This window comes from Echiichthys vipera, assembly GCF_963691815.1.
Source record: "Echiichthys vipera genome assembly, chromosome: 7".
Taxonomy (NCBI): domain Eukaryota; kingdom Metazoa; phylum Chordata; class Actinopteri; order Perciformes; family Trachinidae; genus Echiichthys; species Echiichthys vipera.
Window position 1 is genome coordinate 6998961 of NC_139832.1, and position 14266 is coordinate 7013226.

The 14266-nt window shown below is 39.4% G+C and overlaps 1 protein-coding gene across 1 annotated transcript in view; it reads left to right on the forward strand.

Annotated features, from left to right (window-relative positions):
- Window positions 1–9184, forward strand: part of ap3b2 (adaptor related protein complex 3 subunit beta 2) — a gene marked incomplete at both ends in the record, with an annotated part of 47818 nt that extends 38634 nt beyond the window's left edge. The window contains 4 exons of the mRNA XM_083917396.1: window positions 1649–1733; window positions 2463–2560; window positions 7682–7820; window positions 8998–9184. Coding sequence (XP_083773522.1) covers window positions 1649–1733; window positions 2463–2560; window positions 7682–7820; window positions 8998–9184 — 509 coding nt within the window. The remainder of the gene's footprint in view (window positions 1–1648; window positions 1734–2462; window positions 2561–7681; window positions 7821–8997) is intronic.
- Between the last annotated feature and the right edge of the window lie 5082 nt (window positions 9185–14266).

Here is a 14266-nt window from a genome sequence, read left to right on the forward strand (position 1 = left end):
AATAACACAAAGGAACCGGACCCAAATGCAGACAAGGATACAGGGTATGATACTAAACAAATATTTAAGAACAAAAACAAAAGGGATCCAATTACAGGGGGAAAAGTACGACACGGAGAATGACGAGACGGTTGAGGGTAACAGGAACGGGTAACAGACGAACAGTTGTTGATGTGGACAAGGGAACAGGATCTCGGGAAACTACAGAGGGAAAGAACAAGGAAACAATGATTAATACACAAACCAACACGAAGCAAAAATGCAATCAAAACGAGAAACAGGAGCCAACCGACGAGAAGTTACCACGTAAACGAGAACAATGGTCTGGCGCCGAATGCATGCCACATCTTGCTTCTTATACTTTGGGAGGTGATCAGTGGAACTGGATACAGCTGGGGTGGAACCACGACTACCAGCTCCGGACAAACAAACACACAGGGAAAGACACATGCAGGGAGAAACAGAAAAAGGGAGACAAACCCACTCAAAAGGAAGAGGGAAGAGACTGGCGGGACCTGGATCCTGACAACTTTTACCTCACAACACGAACATTGTGACAGTATGCAGATGACATCCTGTTCTTAGAGCCTCAGTAATAGGGGCTTATCTTCTATATTCCTTGTGCACAAGTTGAAATTTGGCCAGGGGATCACAAAGACTATTAAGAAAAGTCTTGTCTAGGGTTGCAGCTATCGATGATTTTTGTAATTGAGTATTCCATCGATTTATTTAGTAACCGGATAAGAAATACTTTTTCTGAGTGGAGCTGCAGCGAGGTGCTAATGCGACCTTGTGTTGGATCCTTTCTGCTCAGATGTTGAGCCATTGACATTGTGCTATTGTGGTGAGCTCGTTGGGTGTTACCGTAGACACACTGCGCTGAGTTTTTTGTTTTGTTTCAGCTTGAAATTATCCCAAACTTTGGACACTTCCTGTTGATTTCTCTGTCCTGTCTCTTCTCTTCGCCCTCCACTTTATAATCCACGGCATCTCGTCTTCCTCCCGGCATGCATCCACCATCAAAGTGGTGTCCAAGGCATTACCTGTCGTGCTACATTGTCTGAAACACAGTGCACTGTATTTACTTTCAATTGAGTAAATAAACACAACAAATTCTTTTCATCAATGATTTTAAGTAATGGTGTAGGAAAGAATATAAACTAGAGGTAGAAGAAGACAATAGGAGCAAACATATGAATATCTTACTCTATTTGTAAAAATTGCCAGGAAACCAGACAATTTGTGTATTTAGTGTCGTGTCCGGATTCCCAACTACAAGCTAATTATACGCAGAATGTACAATTAACTAATTATCATGTTTTAAACAGAATGTCTTTGTAGTTACTAAACAAGAATAAAAGCATTAATAGAAAATAATAATGCAATATGTCTGCTGATGGACCTTAAAATGAAATGAAAAAAAAAAATCCAAAATCTAAATGTCTTGATTAGAAGCATGACGTTTATTCCTGTTAGAGCTCTCATTACTATTCAGTGTATTTCAATTTCCTTTGTGCATTGAATTCTGGACACCATGCTGCAGTGGAGGACACGTTTGATGTCAGATCAAAGATGCTGAGTGAAGGTTTGTGTTGTATTACGTGTGCGTGTCAACACTGCTGTCTTTTTGTTTCTTGTGCGTTGACAGAGCTGCTGCCAGCAGGTGAGACGGCCACAGCTGTGATGGGCATCGATTTCTGTGACTCAACACAAGCGGCGAACTTCCAGCTGTGGTGAGACGGATTCTGTGTTTTAGCGTGCATACTAGTTCAAGTTTATTCATGGATAACCCCTGAAGATGGACATCCAATACAAGACAAGACAATACAGTCACAACAAAGGACACAACATACATAGAGGCTCTCGTCAACCCACCTTCCCACACACCAATCCCAAAACCCCTCCATCCCCACCTGCTACAGTTTAGAACAACTGCCAATTTACTTGACATATCCAACAATAACAATAGCCATGTGCTACAGCATAATGTTGATGCACAATGCAACATGATACAGTACAAACAATAAATTAATATAGAGGCAGTATACAAAGAAGACAAAGAGCCATACGAACATACAATACCCTATATTCACATCCATACAGCATACACCAGACACCTCATGCATCATACACATATACATACAACATGGACATTTATACATGCATGCATACACACACACACACACACACACACACACACACACACACACACACACACACACACACACAAACACACACACACACACGCACACACATACACACACACATGCACCGAACTCACAACAAACTCAAAATACTGTTATATAGCAGCTACATGTACCACCCACCACACATCACACACCAATACACACGATCGACACCACAACATGACATCATTTCATGACATTGTGCCACAGTACGATATTGAGCCGTGATTTTTGGGTCACATAATCTAAACTGATGGTTGTATCTTTTCTTCTCAGCACTCACACTAGGAAATTCTTCGTGTCGATTCAGCCGCCGATCGGGGAACTGATGAGAACCGTCTTCCTAACAGAGAACGAGTTTAAAAAGGAGCAAGGTGAGCGATAAAATGAAATGAAATGACTATAAATGCCTTCATGACCATAACATTTAACAGGTCTATAAAAGTTGGGAAGGGGAGATAGATAGATAGATAGATAAGCTTTATTTCAGACTCAAGGTCCATGCAAAAAGTAAAAGCAAGACACACAGTACAAAAGGATTAAGAATCACACAATTAAAATAATAAAAACAAAAAAAACACAATAATCTAATGACTGATTAAAAGACACTTATACCAGTAATCCCAAAACTGAGACGTGCAGCGCGTGTCACCATACATAATGTTCACCATTGCCACAACATTTAGATTCTCAGAAGCTTAGCTTTTGTGCCCAGTGTTTTTAAAATGAATCAAATTATAAAAGGCAAAGGTCAATTTCTTCACAGTTTATTTAATTGACAACTGTAGTCCAGTCGTCTTTTTATTGGAGGGTTTTCTGCATCTACTCGAAAACATTTCTCACTTGTTTCACAATCTCTTCACACGGATTATTATTCTGAGATTATATCGTAGGTATAGATCTGCTGTAAGTATATGTTCTTGCTCAACAGGCATGGTTTGTTTTAGTAAATCAGACATTTGTCAGGTTCAGATGGTCACTCCAGAAAGAAGAAAAACCTGCTGCATACTTGCTGATTAAATTCAATTCAATTCAATTTTATTTACAGTGCCAAATCATAACAAACGTTATCTCAGGACACTTTACAGACTAGGTAAAGTCCACACTCTATGACTTATTTATGATTTACACAGACTCAACAATTCCTCCGTAGAGCACGGTGGAAACGAAAACCTTCCCTATAACAGGCAGGAACGTCAGACAGACCCAGCTCTGTGGAGGAAAGATGATGTGAACATTCAATTTTCTGAATATAAAGTAGGCCCACTGATAAAATAACTGTCTGAGGTCTAATCAGGATGGACACATCTTTAAAACCTTGCTTAAAAAAACTCACATTTACAGCAGGAGAGAATAACACCACTTCATTTGTTTGTAGATTTTTGTTCCTATAACATCAGCTGTAGACACGTTTTCTGTCACGTGCATTAGACAGGCGACAGTGGAAGTGTGTGTTTGTATTTGCACGATGTTTCTTTGTTATGATGGGAAGCCTGTCAAACTAAAGGTCTGTCTCGATACCCACACTTACGCCACAGTCTCACAGCTTCAAGCAGTCAGGTGAAAATACAAGCTCTTCCATTGATTTTGAATTGGGCTAATCTGTTTTGGCCGAAGGCTGCAGCGGCCTGCGGAGAGAAGTTGAGACATATTTGTGACAACTTTTGGAGAAACCCAACATCACGCTGTGGTGTCCAATCCTGTAACCCCCGATAAGCCCCCTACAGTCAACATATGACTGCAGCAAGAGAGGTTTAAAAAACTCAGGGTCAAAATAACAATATAGCAAAACACAACAAAGCACCTAACTGCAGAGAAGATTGTGTAACAGCTATTTGTTTCAACAACAGTCGCTCCATATCTTTCCCCTTTTTTCTGAAGCAGCCTTCAAGAGCAGTCGGAAATGTCCAAATCCTGAAAAATGATCTGACGGAAACATTTATTGTAATGACATGAAGTATACTTGTGCTGAATTGTGAGGTTAAAGAACGGAACAGGACGTCATAGAAACGGGTCATAATTGACACTGGAGGAGTCACCGTAGCGGCCAGAGGAGATGCAGCTACTTGTGTGAGATATTTCTGGTAATCACGGCCTGTTGAGGTTCATCGTGCTTCACTGGAACACACTTCATTAATGATAACGAGGCTCAGCGGAGCTCACATCTTTGGTTTTACATAACTTCCACGTCATGAACAAATATAAAGGATGAAACACACAGTAACATTCAGAGGGTGGTAAAAAGAAAAATCAGGAGCTGAGAAGAGAAATTTAGTAAATAAAGACATTAAAACGAGTTATACAAAAGCACATAGTTCCACTGTGCATAAAAGAGAGCTATTGTATTATTTTGAAAATTTTATATCTGATAATAGTTTTTTGAACTAGCATATTTTTCATTAATAATAATATATATTTGTATATTAACGCGTCAGATATACAATATTATTCTCATCACTCATAAAGAAAAATATATTGTTTATATTGTGATGACTATCTGTTATTACTGACTACATGTTAACATGCAGACTAATATTCCACTATTATTCAGATTATGAAAATATTCTGAATTGGATACAGGAATTGTAAAAAAGCATATTACATTTCTGATATGCTGAATTTGGCCTTATTCCAAATGCAGCATTTTCCCATTAGAACGTGGGATTATGCAAATATTATTCAGGTTTAAAGATCATTCTTTGCATTTAGAATATGCGTCTGAATTGGGCTTTTTACGGCAGTCTGCGACAGTTTAGGGCCGGCTCACTGTGTTGCTATGGCTGCTTTACGCAAACCCCACAGAAACGCACCTACCTTTAAACTTTATGAAAAATTTGGATGCTGTATCAAAAAGGTTTGGAGATGCACAAACATGGCAACAGTGACCTTTTCGAGGTGGTTGAAGGAATTAAAGAGGGAGGTTTTGTCCGCAGTCTGCTATGTTGGAAAACTTTGAAAGTATCCTATTTTACATCACAGCATCTAAACGGGAATATTAGTGGAATAAACATTTTAATTAGCCATGTAAACAGGTTAGTGCTTGTAAGAGTACTATTTTCTTTTTTGGAATAAGCAGAAAACTGAATCTTTTCTGCGTGTAAACATAGACACAGTGGTTATTATCAATCACAAAACCAGCTCATCGACGCAACATCTGGACTGATGTTTCACAGTACACGGGTACATTTAGCTGAGTACTTCTTTAAAGCCTCATCAGGAAAAGTTTATGTTAGGTGTCACATTATTGTCAAGGCTGTGTGTGGGGGTATTTGAACGGATCCTTAGTGATTACGGCCACTTTAAATACACCAGCCAGGTTTCTTGAGCAGCTACAGACAACAGTTACCAGCATGTGTCTGTTGTTTGGTGTTCATTTCCCATCCTGACTAACACTGAGACAAGTTTTGAGCTGCAACGAACCCGTAGTGACTCTTTCAACATGTGTCATATCCCTCTTCGTACTGTCGCAAATAGAGACGCTATTACGGGGTAAGTTGATAGATTTGTTTTCCCCAGTCATCTGTGTGCCCACCTGCCTTTTAGCCAACCTCACACAGACCCCCGCCCCTCTTCCTCCTCTGGCTGACTCCCCCCCATCCCCCCTCCTGCCTTGGTAATCAACACTTGACTGCATCTCCAGGTCTGTAGCTGCAGACTGACTCACCAGTACTAACCCGCCGCTCACACTCTGATCACCGGGAATGACTGGAAATGCTCATCATCCACTGATCCCGATTCACTCTTCAAGCATCGCGTGAACCAAAACAAAATAACGACTCGTTCACATTTCTGTTAGCTGAGCTTTCAAGCTGCTGATGACCACTGACCATGTTGGGAATCTTGAAGTGTTGCGATGTCACGATGTCTGTTACAAATGTCTGTACATTCAAGCCTCGATGTTTTTTGCGGTTTGCAGGTCGAAAGGCGTCTTGAGGTTAAAACCAAGCTACATTTTGTTTTAGACATATTTGGCTTTAGTGATTATGTTTGTTTGGTTGATTAAGCGAATGTTTGAATGTTTGCTTTGTCCAGTTTTTTCCAGTCTTTGTGGTTCAGAACCCCTTAAAACTAATCTTGTAACCACTTGCTCGCACTTTTATAGTGTTGTTTCAATTCTTTCCTAAGGGTCTGATGTAGAACTATAGTATCTAGTAATTCACGTGCAAAAAGTCGAGATACAAGTCAGAAAAAAAATACAATTAATTTGTTAGGAAGCACTTTTTATTCATTAAAGTGTGAGTCATAATTTCCCAGAAGCCAAAACTCATGTCTTCAGATTGCATATTTTCTGTGACGAATAGCCCAAAATAAGATATTTATATATTTAATAAATGACTTAAACGACTCGTCAGTTTATCAAATTGTTGCTGTTGTTTCAGCACTAGTTAAGACTTTATTCACACTGAAATATTGTCTTTCAAATGCTGTTAAGAGAACAGTTAGGGATGGAAATTACTAAGATGTTATTAATATCAATGCTGTTATTGACTCCAAATCAATTTTCTGTCAGTAAAAAGTCTGCCTGCACAGGTTTTCAGCCTTCAACTGTGTTATTACCCAAGTTTGAACACAGTGTCAAATGAAATGGGGGAATATTTGTACAGCTTTCGTTTTCATTAAGGTCAAAGAAAACATCTGCTAAGCGTGCCTGAGTGGCACTGATGTTAGAATGTGATATATATTATATATTATAGCTGTCAGAAAAACATGTTTAACATTGATGAAGAGGAAAGCACTTCTTTAATAATGTCACTCTATTACATTACACACACACAGGCCAGAAATATTAAAAAACAGGACCTATACACATGCATTAAATGGATGGTGATGCCTATAGAGAAGTGCACCTCTCCGGCTACCAGTGCATGCTCCATATTCGCTCCATACGGGTTCTTGAGCTGATGCCGCCCCCCCCCCCAGAAAACATTAATTAAAGGAACTGATAAGCTCGGAGGCACACAATATCGATTCTCATACCAATTTGTTTTCAGTTCTATCCCTACAATTACTGCGAATGTAATCAGGACATGAAAAACAATCTTTCAACTGGACGTCTCGATGTCTTTTGACCTGCAAATCTCCAAAATCAATGCGGCTAAGAGAGTTAGTTATTTAAACTGCTTTGCTGCCAAATTTGTCATTTACAAATTTGCCTTGTCTACTGTGGGAAGCACCAGTTTTTCCAGGTTCAGCAATCATTGATGTATTGAGTCCTACATCAAGTCACTGTAGTTTCAGCTGCATATACAGTATCTGTATATAATGCTGTATATGTCTGTCGCTGGCAGATATCCTGGTGGAATAATTGATTTTATATTTAATGCAGCACTGTATTGAGTCCCCACACTGACACTGTACGAGCAGCACCCTGTTATGTATCGCTGTATCATTAATAACCGCTTTTGCATTTTTTACGCTACTGAAAGAGAGAAAATATTCTATAACTTTAGAGCTTTCCCAGCCTGACCGCTGCTCCGCTGCTCACTCCTCCACAGGTCAGCTGATGGGCATGAACGAGATCACGGAGAAGCTAACCCTGGATGCAAAGTGCCGGAACGAACACGCCATCGTCCAGCGGGTGACCACCGCCGCCAACCTCAGCAGAGTCCCCTGTGGTTCAGATAAAGAGTGCAGGTGAGACGACAAGAGTCCTGATCAGTCGTGTCTGAGATCCTGTTTAAATTCACACATTTCAGCTTCGAATAACAGTCAGTAAAAGCTCATATGTGGGATGTATTTTCTTTATTCGGTTGTTAGTAAATTGTTAGCTGTTAGTCAAAAGGCACATTTGAATCAACTGTTGTCCCTGGGGCCGGCTGTGAAACAGACCAATAAAACAACAAATAAAATGCATAACATTTAAAAGGGAACATGGATCCATACGCAGGATAAAAAGCTAAAAGGAGTTATGTAGCATCATGCAAAGTAGGATGTATAAAAAGCTATGCTATCAAAAACAAAACAATGTTTCAGCACAATTAGCACAAGCAGTTAAACATAAGATAAAATCACATCACAGCACACAGGAGCAGACGGGGAAAAGGCAGTGACTCAGCATTTTTAGCCAAGATTTTGTTAGGCTAGCTGGTTTTGACCCAAAAGCAGACCAGGTGAGAAGCAGATTCAATGAACAGGTTTATTTTCAGTTAGTCCAGAAGACTCAAAGCTCCGAAGACACAAAATCCAACTTAAGGTTTGAAATAAACAAAGTCCAACAAGTGTCCAGGGAACAGAGGCAGAGCAATCCACAGAGCAATCAGGTAACAAAGGGTAAACCTCTTTCCGGTAGTGGACAGAAACAAAAAATCAAAACTAACAGAGTGAATCCAATACAGGCAGAGTGAATCCGAACAACGACAGAGAAAATCCAAGACAGGCAGCGTGGCACACAATCTTGCAAAACAATCTGACAAAGGACACTGAGAAGGCTGAACTTAAATAAGGAGACAGAAACCCATCATTGGGCAGGAGAAAACAAGGTAACAAGCAAATTAATTGGCAGGACAGGTGTGGACAATAAGTGGTGGAAAAACAGGGGGAGTGGCGTCACAGCCACAAACACAAAAGCACATGGTCTGCAAACAAAGGCATGGCCAACAGTACACAAACAGACCAGCAGAGTGCCCCGGACCCAAAACCCTGACAGATTTAAGGTTATGTACAAATGGAAGTAGTACTTATATCTTTGACTTAAGTAAAAGTATAAGTAACAGTTTATTATTGTGCATAATTGCTGATTGACTCTCATGTGTATCCCTCTTTTATTCTGTGGCTTCATCTTTACTTCCAATCTTTGCTGCTTTGACTTCAGTCCTCCTGTCCCTCCTCCTGATCACCCTGTCCACAGGTTCGCCGGCAGGACGGTGACCAGCGGCAGCCTGGTGTTGGTCACCGTGGCGACCAAAGAGGAAGGAGCCGCCCAGCTGACGGTCAACTGTGAGAAAATGGTGATCGGCACGATGCTGGTGAAGGACATCCTCCAAGCTCTGACGCAGTGACGTGATACCGTTTTCTCCCCGTCGCCCCCAAACACGCCTCTCACACATCACACGTGTAGCATCTCCTCCATTCTCCTGTTAGCAGCGTCGGCGAGGAAGCGTTGTTCCAAGAGCCCTCCACTTTTAGAAACCACTCCTATATTCACTGAATGCCACAGCCGTGCGTGATGTTTACGACAATCAGACATGACCTGATATGAAATCCCTCTCTCCCTTTTTAAAGTTTCGTTTTCAAAAATACTTAGTTTGCAACATTGTTTTCCCTCCTTGAGAAGCCAATTGGAATCGTCTAAAAGAAAGCGATTTGTGCATCGTTTAAACCTGAAATTTACGTAAATAATGGACTTTATTCCAACGATAAACGGAGGTGAGCTTAAAGGTTCAAGAACGACAGAACACGAGGTCCACTTATTTAGTCCCTCTCCACTCATTAATGTGTTTTTTCTTTTGTTTATGTCTCCTAAACTTCTGACCTTGACTAAACCGGCTTGCATCCGTGCAAATTTGATCACTAGAGAGGTGTTTCACATGCCTCTACTTCCCTAAAATCTGAGACGCAAACGTACGACGGAAACACGCTGTAATATCTTAGCAGGTATTATTGTCAGTATCACAAACTAAAGCTGTGGCAGCCACTTACAAGCTAACAAGCTAAAGATGCTAACTACAGACTCCCCGCCTGAGTCTGGAGGTTCAAACGTGAGGCTGAACCTCTCCGATGTTTCCCTCGAGCAGAGAAAACACAACGGGTGTGAAACTTCCGCTGCAATCTGCAGATCATAGTAGAATAGATGTGCTTCCAGATCCTTTTTTAAAAATATATTTTCTGTGGGACAACCATGTTAAAAAAAACCCATTAATCATCAAAGAGTATTTTTTACATACCTGTGGGGAGAAGGACGTTTATTGTTCGAAGCTTTCAACCACATCTTGTGACTTTTTTCTCAGCAGATGGACTCAACTCACTTGACATGAAATACAAAGTGTTTAACATAAGAAATAAAAAGGTATTAAGACAATATATAAAAGAGAGTCAACAACCAGACATGAAAAGTCAGTAAAATAGAAGATAAAAACAAGCTAAATCAATTAAAACCAGGAGAATTAAGTTTGCAGAGATCGATATCAATGATAAGTCGCAAAAAAACACAAATACATGTTTAAACCTTTTTAAGAAAAAGAAGTTTGGAGATTGGGAGCAGACTTAGGTTTCAGATAATGTGATGCATAAAACTTAATGAATTAGTTTTGACTCTGGGATCAGTAAGAAGATCTGAGAAGTCTGGAGGGTCCATTAGCAGCAGATCAAAGATATACTCTTAAAACACCGGGCTTTAAAACTTTCACAACATCGACTGGAAAGAGTCATTTATGACCCAGAGAAAGATAAAGGCCTTCCACATCCAACGGTATATTACCAGCTGCAATGACGAGATAACAACTCCATCTGCTGAATGAAATGTGGCCGAATGTTTTGACAGCACACACATTTAGTCTAATCTTGGGTTGAGACGTCTTTCCTCGAATTCTGTTCTGAGAAAATACATTAAAAACGATCCAGTTTCACCCATAAAATGTAGTTTATTTTCTTTAGAAATACCCAAATCTGTCACACCAATGTTTAGCTTAAGTTATTAGCAATTAGACTATTTTAAAATGTAGATAATTAGGGTGAGAAGTTCAGCATCCGTGAGGAACTCGGAGTAGAGCCGCTGCTCCTTTGCGTTGAAAGGAGCCAGTTGAGGTGGTTCGGGCATCTTGTAAGGATGCCCCCTGAGGTGTTCCAGGCACGTCCAGCTGGGAGGAGGCCTCGGGGAAGACCCAGGACCAGGTGGAGAGATTATATCTCCACAATGGCCTGGGAACACCTCGGGATCCCCCAGTTAGAGCTGGTTAATGTGGCCCAGGAAAGGGAAGTTTGGGGTCCCCTGCTAAAGCTGCTGCCCCCGCGACCTGACCCCGGATAAGAGGCTGAAGATGAGATGAGATGAGATGAGATGAGATGAGATGAGATAATATAAGTAACAGATTATAAACTGTAGGTATAAATCCCCCTAAAACACACATCGCCTCAATAAAAACACAGACTGTAAAATCAGAATAAACTCATCCAGTTATTTGAAGTCATTACTTGAATGTAGCATGGAGGCTCGACTGAGACAACAACTACCTAGGACTCAATCATTCCACATTGGCACAATAAACTTTTGTTAAATCAATAAACCTCCCGGGATAAAAGAAGCATTTTCACATCAAATTCTGCGGTTTTGTTTTTTTAGCATTCGCCTCGCTGTCATTAGTGCACATGATCATAACAATAAGTGGGGCATTAGTAAAAACTGAAGATGTATAAATGTTATTGTATGTATTGCAACATGTAATACAGTACTACTGTAAGTAAGGTGTGGTGGTGTGTGTGAGTGTGATGACTCTGAATATTGACCTGGCAAACGTTCAACTAGCTGTTTTGAAAAATGACTCAAAATGACACTTGACTTGATATCATCATGAAGCACATTATCATAATTAAATAATCATAGACTTTGGACACCAAATTGGAAATCATCTGTATTTGTCTACTGCTAAAACGTACTATTTAAAGATTGGTAAATTAGATTATAGATTCGTAAAGTTGCCTGAGAAACTAATTTGTCTGATGCAAAACTTTTTTTTAAAGGCAGAATTAAAAGATAAAATCGTTTTAAAAAATGACGTAAATCTGCTCAACATTGGTCACCAGATTCTCGAGCTTCAACTAACAAGTTTTTTCATTGTTGAATCATCTGCAAAAAATATTTTCTTGATTCTTTGAGTCATTGGTTGGGTCATAAAATATGAGAAATATAAGTTTCAAACCTCTTTGTCTCCAGAACCCAAAGATTTTCAGACCTCTGTAAAGGCAATGCCCTACCTCACAACGTCAACAAGCATGAAAAATAATTTGTGTATCCGCACTGTGGTTCTGATATGATAAAAAAAGTAAAGGGTCCTTTATTGGGCAACACTAAACCCTTCCAGCAAGTTTCTTAAAAATCAGGCCACTACTTTTTTCCATTATCCCGCGGACAAACAAACCAAACTGACACCATAGTAACCTCCTTTGAGGTGATTAAGTAAAGCCGTATTATTTACATTTAAAAATCTGGAACCAAAGATTTTCTTGTTTTGCATTTCGGCTGAAAAGATTGATAACAAACCCATTACCCAATAAGCTGTCGATTAAATTTCTGTCTTTCTGTTTTTGGTCACAACTCACAACTTAACGTCCCCCTTAAAAACAACATTTAGTTGATTTTACATGAATGGTTTGCTTTCTGGTCGAGAGTTGGATGATGAAGATTGACACTACTCTTGTTTTTGTACTGTAAGCGTCAGTTAGCATTCCTGCCAGCTCTTTCCAAAAGTAACAAGAAAGCATTATTTGTCGTTTTACTCTTAAATTTGTGTCTGGAGTAAACAAGCAAGATGTAAAGTGTTAATTGGTGAGATTTAGAGGTGTTGGTTGGCTACTTTTGGACAGAAACAAGCTAGCTGTTTCCTCGTTTCAAGTCTTTTTGCCAGGCTAACGGGCTATGCTAGCTAAACTGTACATACAGGCGTAAGATTGGTATCAATCTTCACATCTAACTCTCAGCAAGATAGCACATTTCATTCATATTAATTAAGGATTCAAATGTAGTCTTCCCTGCAAAAACACCTACTGCTAACATATTTACCACATAAACAAACTTTCACTATAGATTTCAGTTTGACTGTGTGTGAAGTTGAGCGTTTAGCTTTTGATAAACATTATAATATCTATAGACTAAATTGAAATAGTGCTCATGAAAATAATGTCCAACATTTTCAAGTTGAGTGTCACTTTGCTGTCATTTGGCAGGCAAAACTGTTTTCATGCCTTTTTATTATGTTTTGGATTTCAGGTCACGTGGCTTCTCTTCGTGGCTGCACGTTTCTTATCTCTGTTTATTTATTGTTTCTTTACGGTTGTGTTTTACCAAAGGAGGACATTACAGTCAAACTTTAGCCCTCGTCATAGAAAACTGAGCAGCAGTGAACGCTTTTATCATTGGCCTTTTCTTTTTTGTACCTGTTGCGTTGTTTACCATTAAACCACCACTCAGCCCTGCAGTCGCACCATCACAGTCACGATGAAGAATGTAAAGAAATTCAACTTTTAATGTAAACAAGAAAAATAACCACTGAGAAAGAGACTGCTTTCACAGAACAACAGTTGGATGAAATGATTTAATTCACGTCTGGCAATTTGTTTTTTTCTCTGCATCAGCTTTCAAATATCCAAAGTATGTTTAATTCATACTCCGTGTGTGTGGTTGTGAAATGTGGTCCTGAAGTATTACAAGTTTATTTATTATACAAATAAAAAATACAGATGCATTCTTGTGTGTCTTCTGCATTTTCTCCATCCGTCGCTTCGTTTCAAAATGTGAAATATTCCAGGGGATGTTTTCATTTTCAGGTGTGTTCAACAGTGGTGGAAAGTAAGTCACGTACTGTACCTAAGTACAACTCTGGGGAACGTCTGCTCGAACGTGAGTATTTCCATTTTATGATACTTTATACTTCACTGTGTTTCAGAGGAAACTATAGATTTGTTTTACTCCACTATGTTTAGTTGACATCAGACAGAAACAATATGATGAGGTTATAAAATAGTGTATTTCTACACATTAAACATGTGGTTTCTAACATAAATAAAGTAGCTCAATAGCTTAGAAACTCCCAATCTGAATTTAATGTCAAATATAACGATCACAGGATACTTTATCATGTGTTTTACTCTCGATACTTGAAGTACTTTTTCTGATAATACTCGTACTTTTAACTGACGGACGTTTTTGGATGTAGGACTTTTAACTATAGTGAGGTTATATCTTAACTGTTGTATTAGTGCTTTTACTTTAAGGAGCAGTGTGGAGGATTTAGTGACATCTAGTGATGCAGCTGACTGAATACCCCTCCACTCTCACCACCTTTACAGGCATGTAGAGAAGTAACAGTGGTCTTGAATGATTGTATGAATTAATTTATTTTTGGTTATACATCAGATGTTAAATAAAA